This window comes from Malaclemys terrapin, chromosome 3 (genome assembly GCF_027887155.1).
Source record: "Malaclemys terrapin pileata isolate rMalTer1 chromosome 3, rMalTer1.hap1, whole genome shotgun sequence".
NCBI classification, from domain to species: domain Eukaryota; kingdom Metazoa; phylum Chordata; order Testudines; family Emydidae; genus Malaclemys; species Malaclemys terrapin.
Window position 1 is genome coordinate 171,567,587 of NC_071507.1, and position 26,467 is coordinate 171,594,053.

A 26,467-nucleotide genomic window follows, 5' to 3' on the forward strand; every position below is an offset into this window, starting at 1 on the left:
TGGTTTGAGAATTGGCCTGCTAAACCCAGGGTTGTGAGTTCAATCCTGGAGGGGACCAGTTAGGGATCTGGAGCAAAATTGGTACTTGGTCCTGCTAGTGAAGAAAGAGTGCTGGACTTGATGACCTCTCAGGGTCCCTTCCAGTTCTATGAGATAGGTAAAACACCTGAACTTCAGAAGTGCAATAGAGCCGTGCGTGTAGTATTACTCTAACTTTTTTTCTGGGCCTGGACTACTGGGAAGGTACCAGCAGAGTGGAAGGAAGGGACCATTGTCTCACCCTATAAGTGCACTGGATATGGTAGCTAAAGACCAATAACTCTGCTCCCTGCCCCTAGAGAAGTCCTCACATATGTCCTACTCACCTGACTCCAGTGTCTTCTTATGAAACAATGTCTCCCAGAACACTTGGACTTCACTGCTGGGCAATCTACAATGGACACTATACTTACTCTCGCATTTACCTGAGATCCATCATGAATTTAACCAGATAGATCTAAAGGCAGTCTTAGATTTTATTGATAGAGCTGCCTTGTGAAAGGCCATACAAGAGGCATCTGTGTTCACAATATCCTCCTGAGGCTAATTCTAGATCTACATAATAGTTCAGGGAAGCCATAGATCAGAGATTTTACACTAGATCTCGGATAAAGCAGGGATGTGTCTTGGCCCCAGCCTTGTGGTGTTGCACAGTGAATAAGCTCCTTGAACATATTTCAGCAAATATCGGTATAACTGTGGGCTTGTCTTCTTTTACCAACCTGTATTATGCAAATAATGTTGACCTCTTTGGGCAGGACACAGTTTCAAAGATGCACTGGAGAGCTTCCAGCACAAAGCAGCTGCCATTGGGCTAAGGATTTTATTTGGCAAAAACAAAAATCCAGAAGTTGGTGCAAGACATCTGTGCTTCCAGCCAAACTGTAAATAGTAGATGACTTCATCTATCTGGTCAGTAAATTGTCATCAAATGGGCACTCAGCCAACCATCCTAAAGAGAATTGTTTTAGCAGCCTTAGTCATAAAGGACCTAGCATAGGGTCTGGAGCCAAAAGAAGATGGAACTATATATGTTGGGTTCCCCCAAGACTTCTTCCACTCAGTCCCCCAAAAATGTAATTTGACTCCAAATTCACTCAAGTTCCTTTATTTGGCACATTAGTAAAGCTACACTGAGTTGATCAGACTCAAATGCAGTGGGTGGATTCAATGAACATCACAGATACAAAGTCATGCAACAAAACTTTTCCTTATATATATTTCTAACAACACTAGTTCCTAACTATACACTTCATAGACAAGCTGGTTACTTTACAGGAACCAATCCCTGTACAGCATGCTCTATCCGGCATAATCTGACCTTTACCTTATTTTATATTTAGGCTTGTTTAACAATACCAGGATGTTCTTGCTGCTCTTAGCTAGCCATCCTGACTCCAGCATACTGCTTGTTATGTCAACTTAATCTTCCATTCAGCTTTCTACTCAAGGCACTAAGAAATGAGGCAAGTTACTTATGTCAAGCCAGGCCTACAATATACAAAAGTACAGATTTATAAAACCTGCATACTTACATTTGTATACATACTCTCATATGGATCTGAAACGCGAACGTTGCTTAAAGACGACATCAACTTGGGAGAAATTCTATATTTCACATCATCTGACAGAAAAAGAGGAACTGATCACAGAATTAAAAATGAACAGTAACTTAGGTTCAAACGATCATGACTTGATCACATTTATAATATCCAAACAGAATAAAGTCTCATCCAGTGTTATATATACTGGGTGCTTTATAAGGGCTACTTTTATAAAGCTGAAAAAAATTGAGCCAGAGCAGCTGGGTGGAAGAATTAAATCAGAAAAATGTGAACAATAATTGGGAATTGTTTGATAACACTTAACTAGATGCCAAAAAAAAAAAAACACAACCAAGGAAGAAGGCTGTATTAGTTAATAAATTGACCTGGTTTAGAAGGGAAGTAAAGGAAGCTATATATATATTTTTTTAATGTAACAAATGGAAGAAATGAAAGCTGATAGTAATGACTGTAAATCAGAAGCTAGGAATTGTAGACAATTGTAGGGAAGCAGAGGGACATATGAAGAAACTTGTGCCCACCAGAGTTAAGGACAATAAGGAGGAACTTTTTAAATATATTAAGAACAAAAAGAATCCTAACAATGGACTTTGATTTGTTACTAGATGGAAAAGTTAGAATTATCAATAATCATGCAGAAAAGGCAGAAGTATTCAATAAATGTTTCTGTTCTGTTTTGGGGGGAAAGTTGAAGATGTAAGAACATATAAGATCACTTTCCATCCCACTAGTATCTCAGGGGGATGTTGAACAGCTACTACAATTAGACATTTTACAATTAGCATGTCTGGATAACGTGCATCAATGAGTTTTAAAAGAGCTGGTCAAGGAACTTGCTGCACCATTAATGTTGATTTTCATTAAATTTTAGTACACCAGAGAAGTTTCAGAAGAGTGGAAGAAAACTAATGTTGAGCCAATATTTTAAAAGGGTAAATAGATGAAGTGGGTGATTATAATCCTGTCAGTCGGACATCGATCCCAGGCAAGATAAATGGAGCTGCTGATATGGGACTCAATTAAAAAAGAATTAAAGGAGGGGAATATATTTAATACTAATCAATGTGGATTTATGGAAAATAGATATTTTTTTGGATGAGATTACACATTTGGTTGATAAAAGTAAGGTTGATGTAATACACTTAGACTTCTGTTAGGCAGTTGACTTGGTACCACATGACATTTTGATAAAAGAAAGATATAAAATTAACATGGTATACTATAATGGAATAAAAGCTGGCTAACTGATAGGTCTCAAATAATTGTAAATGGGGAATCAATGAATGGGTCCCACAGGAGTTGGTTCTTGACCCTGTGCTATTTAACATTATTAATTAACTGAAAGAAAACATGAAATCATCACTGATAAAGTTTGCAGATCACACAAAATATTGGGAGGGTGGTAAATAATGAAGAGGACAGATCACTAATACAGAGGAATTTGGATCACTTGGTAAAATGGGAGCAAGCAAACAATATGTATTTTAACATGGGTAAATGTATACATCTAGGAACAAAGATTGTAGGCCATACTTAGAACATTTGGGAACTCTACCTGGAACCAGTGACTCTCAAAAAGATTTTGGGGTTATGGTGGACAATCAGCTGAACATGAGCTCCCATTGTGAAGCTTTCGCCAAAAAGATTAATGCAATCCTTGGATAGGTAAATAGGAGAATCTCAAATAACAGTAGAGAGGTTATTTTACCTCTGTATTTGGCACTGGTGCAGCCACTTCTGCCAATGATTCTCCAGCTTGGATGTTTATTGTAAAAATGAACTATAAATAAATAAATATATTTAGCAGAAATTCACTGAAAGTTAAAGAACTCTGGAGGTTAAACATTCCATTATTATCTGATCCAGGACCATTAGAAACTCTTTACAAGTATATACTTGGTTAACTTTTTAAATTTTAAAATGTGGCTTAACAAATAATTTGTAAAAAGTATGAGTTATTTGTGGAAGATGATGGAAGACTGAGAAGGTCAACCCCTTTTGTATTGAACACACAAATTGGCTTTTGCGTGAAGTGATTTTCATTAGTTACTTTAATCAAGGCCTTCAAAATCCACAGTAGATAGGAAAGACATTCTCCCAGACATGCTACATATCCATAGGCCTGATTCAGGTAAGCACTTAAGTATGTGTTTAAGTCCCATTGACTTCAAAGCTGAGCACACACTTAAGGCTTTCCTAGATAGGCCCCAATTCAGACAGGCATCTGTGTCATTCTACAGGAGTGGTTATAAAAATATCCCCAAATCATTCTAAGACCTTGTCTACATTTCCGGCAGGATGTGGAGAGTACATGTAGCTACACGTTGAAGTGAAAGGCAGGTTGTATCTACACTCACTGTAGTGTGTAGCCACATGTGGCAGTGAAAGGCTCCAGCAAGGGGAGGCAATTGAGAACTGCCAGATCCTTCCCCAGCTGCATCTCCTGCTGCCAGAGCTATTCCCCACTGCTGGAGTATTTTACTGTGGCATGGAAAGGCTCCAGCAGCAGATAGGATAACAATTCTTGTACAGATATGGGGGGCACTGGTTCAGCCTCTAGAGAGCCATGTAGGTTATATACCCAAGGGTTTAGGAATTAGGGCATTATACCTACTCTAGGCACCTAAGCAGTGCTGCACTGTCTACACTGCTATTTATACCCATGCTAGCAGAGCATGCACTGTCAGTAGGCCTCATGCCACCTTAAGTGTAGATGTACTGTGGTTCTAAATGACACAGCAAATGTGAAACAATAATATTAAGCCATTCCTACTGTACATACATTATCTCAAGACTAGCTAACCTTGCCATCACATATTTAATAAAGACTAAATGCCATACATAGCCAAAAGGACTTCCTTATTCCCCTCCTCCCTCCCCTCCACAACATCAAAAAACAGCTCTTGCTGGTCCCACACACCACCACAGGGGTGGGTATGCCAAATGGGGGTGACCACCATTTGTTTGAAAATTTGGAAACAGAAAGGAAAGACATTTTCTAAAATGTGAAAGTGAGGCTGTGGCACCTCCCTCAGTACAGAAATCACAATCAGGAATGAGGATGCTGAAGGAGTCTGGAGCCCCTGCCCTGCTCCAGCAACCTTTAGCACCACCTGCTGAGCAGGAGGCCACTTTATTGTTTAGTACTGTCTGAGTTCTGAGCTCTCTTCTTTCTCCCCTCCATCTCTCTCAATAAAGCAGGTAAGAACCAACAGTGGCATCGCAATAACAGACCGTTTATTCCAAGAAAATGGATGTCTGATGCCATTGACATCTCCCCTTTTGGACTTAAGTAAATAAATAAGAATTCAGGTTATTTATTATTTCAGTTTCCATTGTTGTGTTACCAGCATATATCCAAACATCCCCCTCTGCCCTTCCCCGGCTCCAGGAACATATTGCTCCAGCTCCACCCACACCCAGGACTCAAGTAGTTTAAAGTTCCCAAAGGTATCTGACATTCACTCATCAAGAAATTCTGGATCCACAAATTGTGATTCCAACCCATGCCCTTCCTGGTTTGTGAAAGAGCCATGAACAATTGGTGCCACTCATGACTGAAATAGCCAATGCATCATTCAGACAAGGAATCTTCCCTTCCTCCTGTAAGCACTCAGTAGTCTGATCAACACTGAAGGAACTCACCTTGGATACATTGGTTCTAACTAATTACTGCTCAGTCTCAAACCTCCATTTCCTGAGCAAGCTCATACAGAAGCTAGCCAAAGGCCAATTTCAAGCTCACTTAATCAAAACTAATATTCAAAACCTAGCACAATATGGATCCAAACCAGGACATGGAACTGAAACAGCGCAAGATACGCTGATGGATGGTCTTCTCCTATCAATGGACAGAGTAGATATCCATTCTAATCCTTCTAGACTTCTCTGTAGTATTCAACACTGTTGACTATCCTGCTGTCTCATCTGAGAGAGATGGCAGGGTTCTAGAGTAATGAGCTAAAATGGTCTGATTCCTTCCTGCAGGGATGCTTTCAATGAGTAGTGATGGGAAATTACATCTCCGCCACTAGACCCTGCACTTGTGGAGTTCTGCAAGGATCAATTCTTTCTCCAGTCCTGTTCAACATCTGCATGCAGCCACTGCATGAACTGGTTGGACTTAAGTACTAGCAATATGCAGATGGTACACAGTTCTACTTATCCTTCACCATATACAACTATACCACTACCAACAAGATGGCCCAATCCTTGGATCAGAGAAGCTCATGGATGAAGAACAGCTGGTTGAAACTGAACTTGAGAAAGAGGAAAGCATTTTGAAGAGTTTTCAGCCATGGTACAATCACCCTAGGTTGAAGGCACACGCCAACAATTGATCAATGCAGTCTGATCTAGGAGTATTCTTGGATTCTTTGGTGACACTGAGCTCTCACATAATATCTGGAAGTAATGCTTTATGTTGGCAAGAAGACTGCCCCATCCTGGTGGACGATGACCTGCCCTCAGTTATGTCTTCACCTCTTGGCTGGATTACAACAATGCAGTATATCTGGGCATGAAGCCTTCTACACTTATAAAAAGAAGGGGAGTACTTGTGGCACCTTAGAGACTAACAAAATTTGAGCATAAGCATAAATTTGTCTCTAAGGTGCCACAAGTACTCCTCTTCTTTTTGCGGATACAGACTAACACGGCTGATACTCTGAATTCTGCACTTATGAAACTCCAACTGGTATGGAACTCAACAGCACATCTCAGTAACATGGGGTAATATGAGCACATGAAACCTGTCCTGTGCTCTCTACACTAGCTTCCTATAGAACACCGAACCAAGTTCAAGGTCTTAACCCTTATTTTAAAGTCACTCCATGGCTTAGCTAGAAGATTGCCTAACTCTCTGGGAAGTCCAGGGTTGACAGCTTTGCTCTTCTGGCACAATAAACACACACTCTACAAGAAGGGTAAAGTTGGTCTGTGTCGAAAATAGAACTTTACAAGGGCCAGTCTGTCACTATGGAATGAACTCCCTTATGAATCAAGGACCATCATGAACTTGACCACTTCTTTTCCTTTGACCTTACCTTTCTAGCAAACACATACCTGTGTGTCTGTGTATGTATACACACACACGGTGCTGTCAAGGCTGCTTCCCCACTCTGAACTTTAGGGTACAAATGTAGGGGCCTGCATGAAAACTTCTAAGCTTAACTACCAGCTTAGATCTGATCCGCTGCCACCACTCTCGATGCGAATTCCCTTCCCCGGGTAGCCTTGAGAAACTCTTCCCCGGTGAATACAGATACAAACCCCTTGGATCTTAAAACAAGGAGAAATTAACCATCCCCCCTCCCACCAACTCCTGGTGGATCAAGATCCAACCCCCTTAGATCTAAACACAAGGAAAAATCAATCAGGTTCTTAAAAAGAACGCTTTTAATTAAAGAAAAAGGTAAAAATCATCTCTGTAAAATCAGGATGGAAAATAACTTTACAGGGTAATCAAACTTAAAGAGCCCAGAGGACCCCCCTCTAGCCTTAGGTTCAAAATTACAGCAAACAGAGGTAAAGACCCTAGTAAAAGGTACATTTACAAGTTGAGAAAACAAAGGTAAACTAATACGCCTTGCCTGGCTGTTTACTTACAAGTCTGAAATATGAGAGACTTGTTCAGAAAGATATGGAGAGCCTGGATTGATGTCTGGTCCCTCTTAGTCCCAAGAGCGAACAACCCCCCAAAACAAAGAGCACAAACAAAAACCTTCCCTCCTCCACCCCCCCAAGATTTGAAAGTATCTTGTCCCCTTATTGGTCCTTTGGGTCAGGTGTCAGCCAGGTTACCTGAGCTTCTTAACCCTTTACAGGTAAAAGGATTTTGGAGTCTCTGGCCAGGAGGGATTTTATAGTACTGTACACAGGAGAGCGGTTACCCTTCCCTTTATAGTTATGACAGGTGCTATGTGCATATATGCTATATGGTGGTTTTTTTTTTTTTAATGTCTTACAAAAGAAAATACTCTACTGCAGACTTCTTCCCCTGGGGTGAGGATTAGCAAACAAATAACATGTGACGGTTGATAGTCATATTGCTTAAAGCATTACTGGAAAGCACTCCGCTACTATGGTGATGAGTGTAGTATAAGAACCCGTATAGAATTTGAATAAAACTTGCATTGCTACTTTTTTCCACTTTCTTCTTAAGGGGAGAATGCAATGTAAATATTGTATTGGCCTGAAAAATGGAGGAAAGTTTCAGGAGCCAGATGGCGTATATCAGAATTAAGTATTAACCCCTCCCCCCCCCCCAAAAAAAATATTTTTGTACCATAGCAGAATAAGTGACTCCCAAATAATTAAACTTCAAAATGAGGAGAAAAAACAGTATGAAGGGACATATTAGGTCAACATGGCCTCAATTTGAATTTGAGAAAACTAAGCTTTAACTAAACCTAAGAATAAATGAATTTTTTCCATTTTTTTAAATTCCTTTACAAGCAGGTTAAAAATAAAATTCCTGTAGTGCTTGCTAAACACACATTGGCATTGTGGTACTACAGAAAAACTGGAAAGTGAAATTAAATACAAACAAATATGAAACACTAATCTATTATTATTCCATCTGAGAGAAATGCAAAATGTAATACAACAGCATAAACAGTGAAAAGTAAATACGATTTTAAGTCTTTCAGCTTTAGATAACTTAAGTGGGTTTTTTAATCTATAATTTGTAACTTGTGCCTTCATAAATAATTTTCATCATGTAAAATTATTCAGTTCCATATAGTTTTAAAATATACATATATACTACTTAATGAATGCAAGTCAGGAACAGTTACGACCAGGCATTATAGAACACAGTCATTTCAATGCATTCTAGAAAAAACACCCCAACAATTCATTTTAGCACTAAATTGTGAGGGATATCTGAGAGAAATTGAGTTGAACATTCAGTTAAAGACACTCAGTGAGATGTCTTCTTTTACAAGTACGTTTTGCCAAGGTTAACTATACATGTTTAATGGTAAAATAGTTATATACGATATGCACTTTCCCCCTTAAAAATATTGTTTATGTTTCTGATGTAAATCAGTTCAGCAGATCTTCAGCCAATACAGGGCTTGATCTTATAGCTCTTAAGAAGGCAAAACTCCAATGGATTTATATAAATTGGTGGGGAGGGAGGGAGGTAAGAGAAAAATCACAAAAACCTCTTAGGACTCAATTCAAGAAAGCAAATTTGTTCTTAAGAACATGCATATAGCTAAGCATGAATGTAAATGCTTTCATAAATAAGGAGAGACAAGAACAGGCTTAAGTGCTTCTTTTTAAATCAAGGTCTTAAGGAATGCATCAGAAGAATGAATTCGGATTAACTTCCATGAGAGTGGTGGCTAATTAAGTATAGTAGATTTGGATTCCAAATTCAAAAACAAATTAAAAAAAACAAGCAAACAACAACAAAAGAAAATGCCTTCTGAGTCTCTAATGAACACTTATAAATAATTTGTATAATATATTTTAAAAATGAAAGATATGCTAATTAGTGCTGCATCCCCACTCCCAGCTGCTCCCTTTGCTCAGCACAAGAACCATCCAGAAAATGGAAATTCTTTCCCACAAAAAAATTGAGTGTTTGGAAAAATTGTTTACCCCAAATAGGAATGAAATGTCAGAAACATTTTTCATGAGCAGGGTTTAATAAAAAAAAAAAAACAAAAAACACCAATTTCAGGGGAACCTACATGGATTTTTTTTGCTTCCCAGCTGCCCTGCCCCCCAAATGAAATTGACTCAAAGTTGTGAAATTGTCAAGTGAGGGAGGCCAAGAGCCAGGCAGGCAGAGAATCAGCATCAGCATCCCCCTTGGAAAGCTTTGGTCAATTTTACTAGAGCTTTCCTGTCCAGCTGCTGATGAGAAAGCAAACCCACCTGCTCAGCTTCTCCCCCATCTCTGGGGCCAGAGTAGAAAGCCCAGGTATTCAGGTCCTAAAGCTGGAGGATAAGCTGAAAGGCTGAGTGCGCAGGATCTCTGCCGCTCCAGCCCCAAAGCTGGAGGCAGATTCAGGTAGCTCAGCCTGAGCAGCCTTCCAGGAAACCTTTTATCAATTTATAGAAGGAAAAACTTTAGCAAGGCTGAAATTTTCTGACAATGTATTCGATGGGCTCTACTAGAAATATTCTACCTCCCTTCACAATTACTTACACCTGTCAGTGGGCCAATTTTTCTAAAGGATTTCAACCTGGTTTATAAATTCATTAAATTACAAAGACATTTAGACACTGTTTTGAATATCTGGCCCATAATTTCCAAAAAAATTAGAACTTTTAAAGGTAAGTTAGTGGGGGTTACATCCTGCTCATATTAAGTCAAATGTCAAAAATCCCATTGACTTTACTGGGGACAGATTGAAACCAGAATGTTCAAAGACAAAAGTTCACCCTGTCCCCCTACAACAAATCTGTAACTTTATTGGGCATTGAAATAATTTAATATAGAAGATTCAAAGTGGAGGAAATGATTGTATCTTTGTAGATTTCTCTCTTCTCAGCTAGTTTATTTAACAAGAAAACCTTTATGAATCAAGCCAAATAGGCCCTGAAAGTTACTGTGCATTTAAGATAACAAAAAGTCACTGTGTACTTAACATACCAGAGATCCATTTTAACATGTAATCCACACTCTTAGAATTAGCAGAATCTGGACTCCCTTCTGTTCTCACATCCTTGACATACAGACTGTTTTCAAAAGATTTTATATTGCCATTTTGCCCTTTATTTTATTTAAGTATCTTTCTGATTATGTTCTTATGACCTTCTGAAGTTAGTTGGAGCCATGTAGTTTTACCATTCATGTCAGATAGCTCCAAAATCAAATACTTTATTGATAACAAGAAACAGTATCTTGGAGAGTCAAAGATGTCTTGTAAGCGCTTCAGTGCTAGTTGTGATCAGCATTGAAAGTTTATAGTAATTGAGACATTTAGAGAATTCCAGGAAAGAAGACCCGAGTCTGTACAATTACCTGTTTTGGGGAAGTCAGCTTAGATGGAGAAGTTAGCTGGATGTCTCTTGCTTTTCAGCTGTTTGTAAATAACTCAGGAAATAATTCCAGTCAGATAATAAATTTAATATAACATTTAACCCATAAATTACAAGGTAACTTAGCACTAACAGAACAATGTGAGATGAATTTATTACATTTATTTTAAAAAATGTTGACACCTGGATTCTGGCCCTGGAAAGGTGGCAGAAGGCTTGGAAATGTCCTATTGGGGAGGTAAGATGACGACAATGAACCATGTTCTTGATTTTCTTTAGTATTAGTCTTTCCTCTTTCTTCTAGTTTCTCTGCTTTGGTTTCTCTATATTTTCTCCTGGAAGTGGAGCTCTATGGTATGGCACTGACAGATTGGAATATCTCGTGTAAGAATGTTCTCTTGAAACAACAAATGCTGCTTGAAATGAAATAAAATAGCTATTTATTGAAAATGATGAAATAATGAGAAAGGATTAAATCCTATCCCCATTACTCAGCATAATTATTAGGCTGCATGGCTGGGAAAAGCTGTAGTGCTGTGGGGAAAGGAGAGAACTAATTCCCCTTCCTTGCACCCACTTTAAGCCACTATTCATGACTAAGGCTACATTTTAGTCACAGGTATTTTTAGTAAAAGTCATGGACAGGTCCCAGGCCATAAACAAAAATTCACAGGCCCCTGACCTGTCCATGACTTCTACTAAAAATACTCACCTTGACTAAAACTTGGGCGGCGGGTGGTCTGGAGACACTATGGGTGCTGGGTGAGGTGGCCCAGGCCCCCTGTGGGGGCTGGGCAGCTGTCAGGGGCTTCCTACCTGGCTCCACATCCCTCCAGCTCCTAGGCGGCGGAGGGGCCAGTTCAGGGTTTCCGCTACTCCTGCCACAAGCGCCAGCTGCAGCACATCCCCCCGGCCTCTCCACCACTTAGGAGCTGCAGGGAGCCAAGCCAGGGAGCCTCCCACCCTGAGGTAAGCACCCCCCACACCTCCACCCCCCTACCCCTAGCCCCGAGCCCCCTCCCACACATCCAAACTGCTGCTGCAGAAGTCACGGAGGTCATGGAATCTGACCTCCGTGACAGACTTGCAGCCTTACTCATAACTGTTACTGCAGTCCAGGACTTCAGCAGGTGTTGCAGCTGGTGGAGTCCACTACCATGGGAGAGAAATGGTTGATGGATCCTTCAGTAATGGATCCACTGATGCTGCCCCTCCTCTAGTTGCCTCACCATGAAAAATCCCATCTGCAAGGTACAGGGAACTCCTGTGGAGTTGTGATCTTAGGCATGCATGTATTGTGGATCCCTAATGCAATCTTCCCACATCATTTCCCCCACCTCTCAACCTGGTATTGTGAAACCTCTGCTACATCCATGGCCCACTAGGCGGTGGACATCCACCCTATGTCTCTTATAAGTAATAGGCCTCATTGTGGAACCCTTTACTCCTTTTGGTGAGCTCTTACTAGTGCAGGAAGCCTCATTAAAGTTATTGACAGTTATGCTACTAAGGGCGCTACATTCAGACCCACTGTAGGAATGCATACTTTATATAGAGAACAGGTGTGTATTGATACATAATGCAGCATGTGTAGTAACCAATACAATTCTGTTGTAACAAATGGACACACTGATTATTTTACTTGTTTGCTGATCCCCTTTCTCTCTGCCTGTTTGTTTTGCCTCTCAATACATACAATCTTTGGACCAGGAACCGTTCTGTGTTTGTACAGTACCTAGCACAACACTTGCCAGAAACAACTAATAATCATCAACCTAATTTCAAGCTGATTATATAGGATATTAAAAAAGTAAATTTAAGAATTTTAGATTTACTTAGAAAAATCAAACAATTTTGCATTTCCTATATTTTCACAATTTTTCATTCTTATGGAGAAAGTTTCAGTGTTAAAATATGTTAACTACTGAAGGACCCAATCCTCAATTCTGCCTTCCTTATATTCCCAAAATACCCACTGAAGTCAAATATGGCCAACTTGAAGTCAGAGTTTATGGTAAGCAAAGAGTGCAGGATCACACCCTTAATATTTGTTTTTCATTTTATGAAAATATAATAAAAATATATAAACCTTATTCCAACAAAAGTTTTAGGAGGCAAATCTGATTCCAAACAGGTTTCAGTGTAGCTATGTGAATATGACTCTTCAAAAATTAGATCATAACATGTAGTTAATTTTGGCTTAGCCTATCATTTCCAGATTCCATTTGATAAAAATAAACATTTGAGATGTTAACCTTGAACACTGTGCTATGGCTGTCAAGGGGCATCCCTAATTGAAGCTGTAAATTACATTACTGGAGAAGATTCAAAATGTTATTTATCTCCCTAGACATGATATTTTCCTTACACGGGCCAATGACAATTAAAAAAAAGTTGCCCACGCTCTGCAGATCACTTGTCACAAGAACATGAAAAGTTGTGAGCTTCCACCAATCTCATGTTTTGTTTCTCCCCAGGTTCACTGGGGAAGCATCACCGTGGAAGCATGTCTGATTAGTTCTGCTACTTATCAGAGAACTTGGTGCTTGACCCCAATGAGTTATTGTAGAATAGGTTTCAAAATTTTACAGAAGTTGTCTCCTAAATTCTCCTCACCAGTTGAAGTCTGTCCTGAGTGGGTGGTCACTAGATGTCGTTACAAGCAGATGCTTGTTCAGTGTTCTGTCTGAAATAAGATTTCTGAATTCAGTCCAATTCCTAATGACAGATATTAGAAATAAATTGGCATTAATTGACACTCTCGTCAGAAAGAGAAAGACTAAGGTGTGAAATGAATATGGAGTATAAATTATCATCTTAGCCCAGAGATGGTCCCTAGAGAGCCAATTTTTGAAGCTCTTGGAGAGGTAGTGTGGAAAGGCTTACAATAAAGTTAAATGCAGACTGATTTTCTGGGTTGTCGAATCAGCATCTTTGATGAGCTGTAAATTCTCAACAATAATAACAAAACTTAAAGAATTTTCAAAAGCAATCAATGTTGGCCTAACTGCTTCTGCTGAAGTCAAAGGGCTTTTTACCATTCACTTCAATGGGAACTGGGCTAAACCAATGCTAAGCATTATAGAAAATCCCAAACTTATAAAAGTAGCTATATAAAATACTTATAGAAGTTATTCTGTATTACATGTATTTTTTTCTCATTTAGAAAAAATGAGAATAATCAGAAGCTGGTTCTAATAAAATTTGAATAGCTGCAAGCTTTTGAAAGTCTCTCCAGTCCAGTCACCCACATCACTTCTGCTTTCACGTGCAATTTCCAAAATTCTCCAAATAAAATTGGAGATGAGCCTAGACCAAAACCCTGGTCTGGTTAAGAATGATCATACTGCTCACTCCAATATTCCATCTGGCCCAGTATCCTGGCTTCCAAGAGTGGCCAATGCCAGGTGCTTCAAAGGGAATGAACAGAATAGGTAATCATGAAGTGATCCATCCACTGTCACCCATTCCCAGCTTCTGGCAAACAGGCTAGGGACTCTTCAGGGAATGCTTTTGCATCCCTGCCCATCCTCACTAATAGCTGTTGATGGATCTAGCCTCCATAAATTTATCTAGTTCTTGTTTGAACCCTGTTATAGTCTTGGCCTTCACAACATCCTCTGGCAAATAGTCCCACAGGTTGACTGTGTTGTATGAAGAAACACTTCCTTTTGCTTGTTTTAAATCTGCTGTCTATTAATTTTATTTGATGACTCCTAGTTCTTGTGTTATGAAAAGGGGTAAATAACACTTCTTTATTTACTTTCTCAACACCCATCATGTTTTTATAAACCTCTATCATATCCCCCCGTAGTGAAGCGAGACTCACCAATGCAGCACCTCCTGCTCCTTATCCTGGAAATTAGCTCTCCAGCATACAGAGCACCTCCTACTGTCCATTGTCTCACCTGTCTCAGGCCCCCATGTCCCTCCCAAACCCCAGTGTCCCTTTACCTCAGGGTTCTGCCCCAGCAGTACCCCCACACTCTGGGTCTCCCCTCCCAGGGGAACCCACAACCATCTCACCCACCTTGCCTCAGTGGCTACTGCCAGTCATCATCTAGCCCCCATTCACTGGGGCAGACTGCAGTCCGTCATGGCCACTCATCATCAGTGAGGAGGTTGGACCAGCTGCCTCTACCTATCTCTGGATTGCTGCCTCTGCAACCCCAGTACCTTTTTTGGCCCTTTTAGCAAGGCCCACAGCTTAGGGATTTACCAGGCTGGAGCTCCCCAGCTCCTCCTGCCTTTCCCCAGCCCTGCTCCATTCCCTATACCCTGAGCTCCCAAGCAGCCCACTCCTTCTCCCTCCAAGGCTGGAGAGAGCAAGCAACTTAGCTCCTGGCTCACAGTCCTTTTATAGGGCCATCTGTTTCCTAATTGGGCATGGTCCCAGCTGTGGCTGCCTTCCCAATCACCCTGCCCTATTGGCTCCCCGGGGCAACCCTTTCCCAGGCCTGTTTTAACCCCTTCAGGGCCAGAGCGGGGTGACCACCCCATTAGTCATCTCTTTTCCAAGCTGAAAAGTCCCTGTCTTATTAATCTCTCTTCATATGGAAGCTGTTCCATACCCCTAATAATTTTTGTTGCCCTTTTCTGTACCTTTTCTAATTCCAATATATCTTTTTTAAGATGGGGCAACCACATCTGCACTCAGTGTTCAAGATGTGGGCGTACCATGGATTTATGTAGAGGCAATATATTATTTTCTGTCTTATTATCTATCCCTTTCTTAATGATTCCCAATATTTTGTTACTTTTTTTGACTGCAACTGCACATTGAGTGGATGTTTTCAGAGAACTATTCACAATGACTCCAAGATCTCTTTCTTGAGGATTAACAGCTTATTTAGCCCCCCGGATTTTATATGTATAGTTGGGATTATGTTTTCCAATGTGCATTACTTTGCATTTATCAACATTGAATTTCATCTGCCATTTAGATGCCCAGTTACCCAGTTTTCTGAGATCCCTTTGTAACTCTTTGCAGTCTGCTTTGGGCTTAACTATCTTGAATAGTTTTGTATCATCTGCAAATTTTGCCACCTCACTGTTTACCCCTTTTTCCAGATCATTCATGAATATGTTGAACAGCACTGATTCCAGGACACACCCTTGGGGCACACCATTTACCTCTCTTCATTCTGAAAACAGTCCATTTATTCCTACCCTTTGTTTCCTATCTTTTAACCAGTTACCGGTTATGGTATGACAGTTATTTCTAATCAGATACCAAACCTTTTGCTCATTTCTCCCTGCTTCCTGAGGGTGCATGGAAAGGCATGGAGCCCCTGCAGAGCAGGCAGCCATGTGTGTGTAGTAGTTTGTGCACTCCCCCTACATGCCAGAGAGCTATGTTATGCAGAGAATATGCTATGGCTATATGCAATGTGCACCGTCTAGTGGTAAGTAAATATCTTATTCTGAGTTTTCCAAATTGTGTAAATAGCCCAGTGAAGCCATCATGGGCCTTCTAAACATGATGGCATTCTCCATTCCTTTTCTTTTGTTTAACAAGGTAAAATATGCTTGAAGGACTACAGTATGAATTAGGGGATCTTAATATGTCTGCACAATTTTCTTAGGAAATAAAATATACTTTCTGAAAAATATAGAGGGATGCTTTCTATCCTCCACTACAGTGTGTGTTGGGTTATAAAATGTGGCCTGTTAGTAAGTAAACCCATGGAATGGGGACTACTGTGGCTCCTTTGCATTCTCTTTCTAGTTCTATATGCTACAGAGTCTCCACACAGACAGTCCAGTCCAGGAAGCTGCTGTTCTCTCTCAAGTGCTCCCCACACAATCAATGTTTGTAGTTCTTGCTACATGGCAGCCATTCCTGCCTGAGCAGAATGATGTGTGGAGGTGGAGCCGCTGGTCAGAATTACACAACGGCATGGGCCCAGAAGTAACCAGATTTATTATGGGGCAGAGAGAAGCCAAGGCAGCTAAAAGTGTAACAAAGGTGTGACATCTTTGGTCATGTGCATGGTTACAAATGATCATATACCTCAGTCACATGGCAGGAGTCTGTATCCACTTACTCCAGTGGTTACTGTTGCATCTTCTTCTCCCAACCCCCACATTTAAAATAATTAAATGCAAATAAATCAGTAATAGCCATCATAAAGCTAATACAGCCAGTTAACAAAAAGAATAATTTGTTCCACTGCTCAAGTGGATCCAACAACCATAGACTCTGTTTACTTCTCTTGGTGTTTTTCATTGTCAATGAGTTGACATCTGTTCTTTCTGTCATCCTGAATGTCCTCATGAAAGAGAGAGCCAATGTTCTCTTTGGTTTTGTTTAGATGTCATCGGTTATTTTTGGGATTGTTACAATCTTTGTGTAGATGGTTCAACTGTTATTTTGGCAAATCTGCCTTCACTTTCAGTTTAGAATTTAACAGTCTCTCCCATTTGCAATTAGAGTAATTGTTTAATATTTTGTTGTAGTATTTCTTCTATTTTAGTTTCTTAACTTAAAGGTTAATTATCCTTGACTCAAGTAAAGATCCTATTATAAAGATATATATGTTTTTCCTTCTGATTGAATTGGTGAACCTAATGAAGCATTGGGAGGTGGCTAGTCTAACAATGAAAAATGTAGATCCTTTGAATCTACCATGGTTTTGCTTAAATCAAGTTCTCCACTCTATCAACTGACATCTCTGGCGCATAACAAGGTCTTGATGAAGCATGCCTGACATATTAAAGAAAATTGCCTGAGTGAGCCACTTGTGAGTTGTGAGTTCTGTTAATAATTCAGCTGGAATCTCATGGTGAGTAAATTAATTTATGTGTTGCCACAACACTGATGTGTAAACCCAAGTAGTAGTCCATAAAGAACTTACTGTAAACATTGACAAGTTTCAGAGTAACAGCCGTGTTAGTCTGTATCCACAAAAAGAAGAACAGGAGTACTTGTGGCACCTTAGAGACTAACAAATTTATTAGAGCATAAGCTTTCGTGGACTACAGCCCACTTATGCATCCGAAGAAGTGGGCTGTAGTCCACGAAAGCTTATGCTCTAATAAATTTGTTAGTCTCTAAGGTGCCACAAGTATTACTGTAAACATTGTTGTTTAATTCAAATAGTTCTGTTCCAATCTTGTACCAAGGTGATTGGGAATTTCATATGGTTTCAGTGTTTCTTTTCCATTCTGTTTCCTGTATTTATTTCACATTTTACACTAGACATCAGTCAGACTTAGCCACAGTAGACTTTTTACTTTATTCTTACATTTCTCAATGTCCAAATGGATACAGTGAATTATAGTTAGCATTTCCAATCTTGGACTGAGATATGTCACAATATCATTTATACGGAATCCCAATCTATGTAGCAATTGCATCCCAGTGGTCCCAGTACATTTTTTGGCAGGATGCATAGTTTTTATATTGGATAGTCATCTAGAATTACTATCTAAAGATAGTATTATTAGTATTTTTATTTAATATGCATGCTGCAGTAGCACTCGTGCCAGAACCCCATTATGCTAGGCGCTGTATACAAATAAGTAAATGACATTCCCTTCCCCAAAGAGTTTTACAATCTAAAAGCTGCTGTAGGTTGCAGTGTTGTCCACCCAATCAATTTTATTATTAGTCCCATGGTAATTGGTGTTCTTCTTAAACCCTTGTCTCCTAAGGTGCCTGTTATTACGTGAGAATACAGCTTTGATTTTTTTTTAAAAATATACGTGTTTAGCCCTGCTGATTGTAGAGAAAAGCTTGAAAAATGTGAAGACTAAAAGCTCAAAAAGCAGACACAAATAAAAATAACCCAGAGTGTATTACTTTTTTAAAGAGTCATGAATTTTAAGGTGTGTTTATTTTTTCTTATTTAGTTTTTTGGGAATCTGACTAATGAATGCTTAGTGTTGGCAATGCTCAGGCTGGGTCATTTTGTTTCCTATTTGATCTTAGTTTAGAAACTTGAATCATATTTACATGAAAATTGTCTTCTTGAAGCTCTTCTGTAAATAACCTGGGATTTGGGAGATCTGGGTTCAATTCCCTGCTCTGCCACAAATTTTCGATATGACCTTCAGCAAGTGACTTAGTGTCGCCATGCCACATTTTCTCCTCTTTGAAATAGCATTGCTCTCCCCCAGCAGGGTGTGGTGAGGATAAATAAAAATTGTGAAATATTCAATATTATAGTAAGTAGCTTAGATAACTTTCACTGTTTTTTGGTGCTTTGTAAGAAGCCCCTTGCTGGTTCTGTATTTCACATTTATTAAGTGCTTTTTCAGTTTTCGTGATTATTTTATGAAATCTAAGTGGTGCTTCAAACAATGGTTTCCAAAAGTTTCTAGTTTGTTTGTGCTTCAACTGATTGCTGTCCATAACCATATTCATGAAATCACTAACAACCGAAACCAATTGCCACCTTTTCTTTCTCAATCTGAGCTCAGTTTTATTGTGTTTTAGTGAGTGCTACAGAAGTATATACCTCAGGGCCATCATTTTGCAGAAGAACAGTTCACAATTCATGTGATCTTGTATCAACTGAAATGTTGAGCCTTTTCTTAAATTTCAAAGTGTTTCAGTACTTGTGCTTATGTGACAACTTTTTTAATTCCCCAAAGAATTCTTTATTTAATCATTCCTGTTCCATTCTGTAGTATCTTCATGCAGTATTTCAAATGAAGGATTTCATTGTGATAAATTAGGAATTAGATATGTTAACGTGTTCATGAGTCTCTGTAAAACCTCCTTTCTTAGGTTTGATTTGAGCTCCTTTGTCATTGAATGTGTGTCCTAAACTATTAATATAATTCAGTTTTTAGCTGGCATTTGATCCTGTTTAATTTAAGGTTTCCTTTGGAATGCTGGGGTGCTGATCATTTTCACCCCAAATCAGTAGATCAACAATAATTTCCACTTTACCCAGATCCTCAAAAATCTGGAACATCTTTGACGCACATCACATGTTGCTGTTATAATGTTGAGGATCCTGCCTTTTGCAGGTATCCCAGGATCCATGTATCCAATTCTTCAGGGAGAGAAAATGCCCAATGTAATGGTTTTGAGCAAAACTCTAAAATTGAAACTCACAGTTTACTAGTCCATATATGGATTTTTCCTGCCTTAGGTATAACATGTGATTCAGAATGTTCAAATCTGTGGCTAAATGAAGGCATGGATAAATGTCACAATATATCAGTATATGCAGAATTTGTTGCATGATTGCAGTAGGCCTTACTTCAATATATTTTATGCACTGTTTTTTTCTTGATAATTTTGTATGGATATTTAAAGGAAAGCACAAATACATTCCAAATAAAGTTCTATCCTGGAGTGATTTTATGTTGTAATCACTGACATTAAAATGAATGTATTTGTATCATCAATTAGAAGTGGGCTTTACATTTTAATTAAAACATAAATGGATTTTACATCACACAAATAATAAAATCAAAACACAGGCATAGCACCAAGATTTCTGTTTTGTTTTCACATAAATTCTTATTTTAATTTCTCTTCTAAACTCTGTTTTTTAGCAATTATATTACTATATGTTACTAGTTTTTAAAGAGCGCACTGCCACAGATGCATTTCCATGCTTTCTGCACTGTATGATCTGATAGACTGTGCTTACGGATTCTCATTTATTCTCTACAGGCTCCATCATCGCCCTCCTCACCCATAGCTAATGAACCAAAATATGAGAAGCGCTGGCTAGACACCCTATCAGTTCCTCTATCGATGGCTCGAATCTCAAGATACAAAGCCGGAACAGATAAATTAAGGTTTGTAATTTGAAAGGGAAAGAAGTGGGTTAACTAAATGCACCTAATTTTTGTTATGAAGGTGTTGGCTGTGGAAGAATTCTTTGACTTGAGAGATGAAAATTTTTAGTTCATATTATTATACAAAACTGTACTATTTTCTCTTGAGATTTATAACATGCATAGGAGGACTGTTGAAGACAAAGAAAAAGTAAAAAAGGACAATAAAAGTAAGTAGGTAAGATAAGGTAAGTAAGTAAGATAGGGTTCACCACCAGGTCTTTTTGACAGGTTTGCATGCCCCTTTTTTGCCTTACGTCCTGTCCCCAGGTTCTGTATCTGGTCACATGCCCTTTTGGTGTGGTCAGCCATTGGAGGGAAAATAGGGGTTTTATTTTTTTTTTCATGGGGAATGTTAGGGATGGTTATGTGCATGTGATTTTACATGTGAAAAATAGGTTTTTAGATCATTCAGAAAATAAGGCAGGTTCTGAGAAGAGATAAAAAATAAGGGAGGTTATTAAAGACAGAGAGAAAAAAATAAGGGAGATTATTAGAGAGAGAAAAATAAGGGAGGTTATTAAAGAAGAAAATAAAGATAATTAAAGGAAACTAAGGAAAAATAAGGACTCTTAAAGAAAGAGAGGCAAAAAAGGTTTATTAAAGACAGAGAGGAAAAATGAAGTTTATTAAAGAAAAGAGAAAAAAAAAAGGGCTACTAGTAATACCCTTGATAGGGTTGATCACCATGTATTTTTGACAGGTTTCCACACACCCTTTTTTGCATTTGTCCCACCCTTCGAGTCCTGTCCAGTCATGTGCACTTTTAATAGGATCATAGAATCATAGGATTGGATGGGACCTCCAGACATCTTCTAGTTCAGTCCCCTGAACTCCTGGCAGGACTAAGTATTATCTAGACCATCCCTGATAGGTGTTTGTCTAACCTGCTCTTAAAAATCTCCAAATACAGAGATTCCACAACCTCTCTCGACATTTTATATTCAGTGCTTAACTACCCTGACAGCCAGGAAGTTTTTCCTAATGACCAACCTAAACCTCCTTTGCTGTAATTTGAGCCCATTGCTTCTTGTTCTAATCTCAGAGTTTAACAAGAACAATTATTTGGCTTAAATAAAATAAATTAATGGAGATATCCTATCTCCTAGAACTGGAAGGGACCTTGAAAGGTCATTGAGTCCAGCCCCCTGGCTTCACTAGCAGGACCAAGTACTGATTTTGCCCCAGATCCCTAAGTGGCCCCCTTAAGGATTGAACTTACAACCTTGGATTTAGCAGGCCAATGCTCAAACCACTGAGCTATCCCTCCCCCTTGTTTAAATGAAAAAAAAACAACAACAACAGATAACACATACATCTTTTAAAAAACAGTATTTTTAAAGTGTTGCTAGAAAAAACTTTCATAATGAAATCTTTAACTTTATACAAAACACACAGACACACACATGCTAACTTAAAAGGAAAAAACAGCGTATGTAAAACAGTAGATAAGAACCCTGTTTTTCACCCACTTTTTAAATGCTGTCAAAGTTTTAACAGTTTCCTAAAGGAAAAAAAAACGGTTGTAAAGAAGGCTTTAGATGTATATAATATATAAAACAAAACTAGCGCAGGGGTCGGCAACCTTCAGCATGTGGCCCATCATGGGGTCGTGAGACATTTTATTTACATTGACCATCCGCAGGCACGGCCCCCCGCAGCTCCCAGTGGCTGCAGTTCAGCCAGAGAAGGAAACACATTTTAAATCTGTCTCTAAAGAGAGAAAAATAGTAAGAAATTTGTATTGAGAGAGATCTAGAACTCCATCCCCAATGAGCCATATGCAGGAGAATTAACTTCTGTCTCTATTTCTGCCACAGACTTCCTTCCTGTGTGATGCTAAGCAAGTCATTTTAGCTAAAATTTTGACAGGTGGTCACTGAGCGTGGATTCCTCATTTCCTGTGCACCTGACTTGAGGCATCTGGGGCCTGACAATCTAACTGCAGGTGAAGTCAATGGGAAATGTGAATGCTCAGTACTATTCTCAGTCAGGCAGTATAGTCTGGAGCACATGGATGGGAGTCAGGCAACTGAGTTCTAACCATGGCTTTGCCACTGTTTCATGGTGTGACCTTGAGCAAATCATTTAAGATATCTGGAAGGTGGGATAATAATAATTTATCTCCCAGGCAAGTTGTGAAAATACATTCTGTGGTGACGACGCAGGAAAGGAAACAGAACGCCAGGTCTGTGGTAGCTAGAGAGCTTTACAAGCCTCTTGCAAAAAGCCTCCCAGGAAAACTTTTCCTGGGGTTTTTATTTCTCTCCTTACTTTGTTTACAACTCTTCTTAGTGGTTACATTCTTGCGCATAGAAGAGCCAGGCAGTATACATGCACATAAGATAACGAACCCATCTCTTGAGCGCGTGAACACCAGCTGCGAGGGTACAATCAAATCAGCCAAATAAGTTTCCCAAACACAAACGCTGGATTGAAGGTCACTCCTGCCTCGTAGCCATGGGAGCAGTTTGCCGCGCCTGTGGACTGGCGATTCGGGAGCTATGCATCTCTACATCTCCCCCTGTTTTATTTTATAAATGCGGTGTTTAAACAAAACACTCTCGCAGGGTAGCATACACAATGCCACTAGATTGGGTATACATTAAACAAAGCAGCAAAGTAAAACGTCAAACATCAAAACTAGGACCCCATACTATAAAAGGGTCTTCATCCACTCTAAGGGTGGCTATAACTAAATATAATCCTACCAAGGAAGAAAAACGTCTTGGCGGATGACTTAAGCATAGCATTTCAGCATATCAATTTGCTATTGCATACAAAACTATTATCAGCAAGCTTAAAACAGCACATTTCTTTCACTGTCTCACACCCCAGATGTTGCTGGGTGGTTTACAGACAGGAACAAGGCAGGTACTTAACAGACCTTGCATTTCCGGGGCAACGGCCAGGCAGAAATCAGATTGATTTAATACTTCTGCCAGGTGGACCCAGGTGTTAAACTGCAGCCGCTGCTCCATCTGGGGTTCGCCTTGGCAGCTAGGGGCCAACAGGAAACTCCCCAATACACACAAAATAAGGAGTGAATTAGCATTAAGGCAAGCTAACAATGTCACAAGGTAATTTTCTGCGGTAGGTTCTAGCTGCTGCTGCACTCGCAGCTGCTCGGCCTGCAATGAAAGGGCTTTAACCTGTCCCCAGGTTATGCGCTGCGGGGGCCCCCGCGGGGGGCGCTGGCGAGGACGCTCGGGATCCTGCAGATGTAGGTTGAACTGTGGAATGGGGTTCGATAGTCCCTGGTGCCAGGCCATCGCCGTGCCACGGGCGGACGTTACGCGCCGGGACCCACAACGGACCTGTAGGAAGAGAAACGGCAGCATGCCCTCGTCCCCACGTTATAAGGGGCACTGGGCCATGCCACTGAGGGTCTGGGGCCTTGCGATATTTAACAAAGGGGCGGGGCAAGGCCTGGTAGCTGCGAAAATGACATTCTGCTGCAGAGTAGTTGTCAGTCAAATTCAAATGATTCAGGGTAAAAAGCACTGCAGCCAGCCATTCCTGGCGGGGAGGAAGGCCTACGGGAATCCCCCCTTTCTGTTTTTGGCGGACCAGGGCTTGTTTGAGCGCACGATTGGCTCGTTCCACAATGGCCTGGCCTGTGGGGTTATACGGGATACCAAACGTGTGGACAATGTCCCACGTGGTACAGAAGGAGGCAAAGGCCGAGCTACAGTAGGCGGGGCCGTTGTCGGTCTTAAGATGGGATGGGTGACCCATGATTGCCATAGCGCGAATCATGTGATTAATAACATGACGAGAGGCCTCACCCTTCTGGGGGGTGACCCACACATAATGGGAAAAGGTATCTACACACACGTGAAGATACTGCCAGGGGGCAAAGGGAGGGAAATGTGTAACATCCATTTGCCAGAGCTGGTTGGCCGAGGTTCCACGAGGGTTAACCCCTACCTCCGGGCTATTGGAGAGAGAAGCGCAAAGGTCACACTGGCGAACAATGGCCTGCGCCTGATACAATGGGAGAGTGAACTGCTTGGCAAGGGCCTTGGCGGATTGATGAAAAAAGGCGTGGCTTTCGATTGGGGAGGAAAAAATTGAGGCCACCGATTTGACCGCCTGGTCGGCCACCGTGTTGCCTTCTGTTAATAGGCCCGGTAGTGTGGTGTGACTGCGAATGTGTGCCACAAACAGTGGGCTAGAGCGGGAGGAAAGGAGCTGTTGCAGGGTAAGAAAAAGGGCCAACAAATTGTCATCACAGGAGGGCGACACATAGGAACCTGGAAGAGACTTAAGAACATTAGTAACATAAAGACTGTCAGTAATCAAATTAAAAGGGTCATCCTGGAAGCATCGGCAGGCCAGGATGACAGCAGCCAACTCTGCGCGCTGTGGGGAGCGCTGAGGCAGGGTAAAGCGGACTTGCCAAGTGCCTTGCACCTGCCAGCTGACCGCACCTCGTGTTGGGCCGCCGTCCGTAAAAAGGGTAAGTGCATCCTTAATGGGGACGGTTGACAAGGACGGCCGGAGGTGAAGGCAACGTTGTTGTAGGAATGAAAGACGGGGGTCAGGGGGAATGTGATATTTAACTTCCCCAACATAGTCAGCAAGAGACAATTGGAGGGTGGCACTGCAAGAGACAGTGCGTTCCCAGTCTTTAGCCGGGATGGGGACAATAATGGCAACGGGGTCCCAACCCAAGAGGGTACGGGACCGTTCTCGCACTTTAAAAATCAGCTCTGCGGCCTGTTGAGGGAGTGTCTGAATAGTATGCGGAGGGGAGTGGGTCAAATAAATCCATTCAATTAAACGAAGACGCGCTGCCGCCCCCTCCTGGGCGAGGACAGCTGTCGGTTGTGAGAGTGTGGGAAGCAAAATGGCAAAAAGGGGCTGTTCCCTTTCTCGGCGGTCGACCCACACCTGGGCCAGGGTCTGGTTAATGAGGGTGACCGCTTGGCGCTGTTCCTGGGAAACGGGAATGATATCTCCGGGGAGACGGCCCTGCCGAAGGCCAGAAAAAAGAGGGGACAGCATGGAGGTAGTCAGAGGGCAAAAAGGACGAATCCAATTAAGGGACCCCAATAACTGTTGAAGCTGTACAAACGTAAGAGGGTTGGGCAATACCAACTCGGGACAAACTGGACGGGCATATGACTGGAGCATGCGGTGACCAAGATACAAAAAGGGTGGCTGACGCTGGATCTTGTCCGGTGCCACAACCAGGCCACACGCCGCAAGCTGGTGGCGCAGTTCGTCCAGCCAGTCATCAGGGAGGACGGGGTGAGCCACCAGGATGTCATCCATGTAGTGGTAAATTAAGGCATCTGGGTGTGCTGCGCGGAAGGGCCGTAGGGCCTGCGCAACAAAATGCTGACACAAGGTGGGGCTATTCAACATGCCTTGAGGGAGCACATTCCACTGATAGCGTGGAGTGGGCTGGGAGTGATTCAAAACCGGAACAGTGAAGGCAAAGTGCACCCGGTCCTCAGGGTGCAAGGGGATGGTAAAAAAACAATCCTTTAAATCTATTACAAATAACCGGTAATCACAGGGAATAAGGTTGGGATTAGGGGTACCACACTGCAGGGGACCCATAGGCAGTATAATTTTGTTAATGGCGCGAAGGTCCTGCAGGAGGCGCCACTTGCCAGATTTCTTTTTAATCACAAACACGGGGGTATTAAAGGGGCTAGTGGACTCCTCCAAACGTCCTGCCTTCAGCTGGTCATTAACCAAGTGCTGGAGGGCCTCCAGCTTTTCTAAAGGAAGCGGCCACTGCGCAACCCATACGGGTTCGTCAGTGAGCCAACGGAGGGGGAGGGCCGTATGCCTAATCATTGATATGGATGGTGGCAGTGAACTGTGTCAATAAATCACGGCCCCACAGGTTGAGGTGGACGGGGAGAATGATAGGCCGGATACGGGCGCGGCGGATGCCTTGGGGCGCCCTAACCTCCAACCATCGGGCACTTCGTTGTGAGTCCTGTGCCCCGCCCACACCCCAAACTGCCGGAGCCTGCTCTGTGGGCCAATGGGCGGGCCACTGCGCAGCGGCAATGACGGTAATGTCTGCCCCAGAGTCGATA

General features: G+C 41.2%; 1 protein-coding gene across 5 annotated transcripts in view; it reads left to right on the top strand.

The window, feature by feature from the left end:
• Positions 1–26,467, top strand: part of SNTG2 (syntrophin gamma 2) — a 461,693-nt gene that overhangs the window by 305,705 nt on the left and 129,521 nt on the right. For all 5 annotated transcript variants that reach the window (XM_054024597.1, XM_054024598.1, XM_054024601.1 and 2 more), the window contains one exon: positions 20,239–20,366. In XM_054024597.1, coding sequence (XP_053880572.1) covers positions 20,239–20,366 — 128 coding nt within the window. The remainder of the gene's footprint in view (positions 1–20,238; positions 20,367–26,467) is intronic.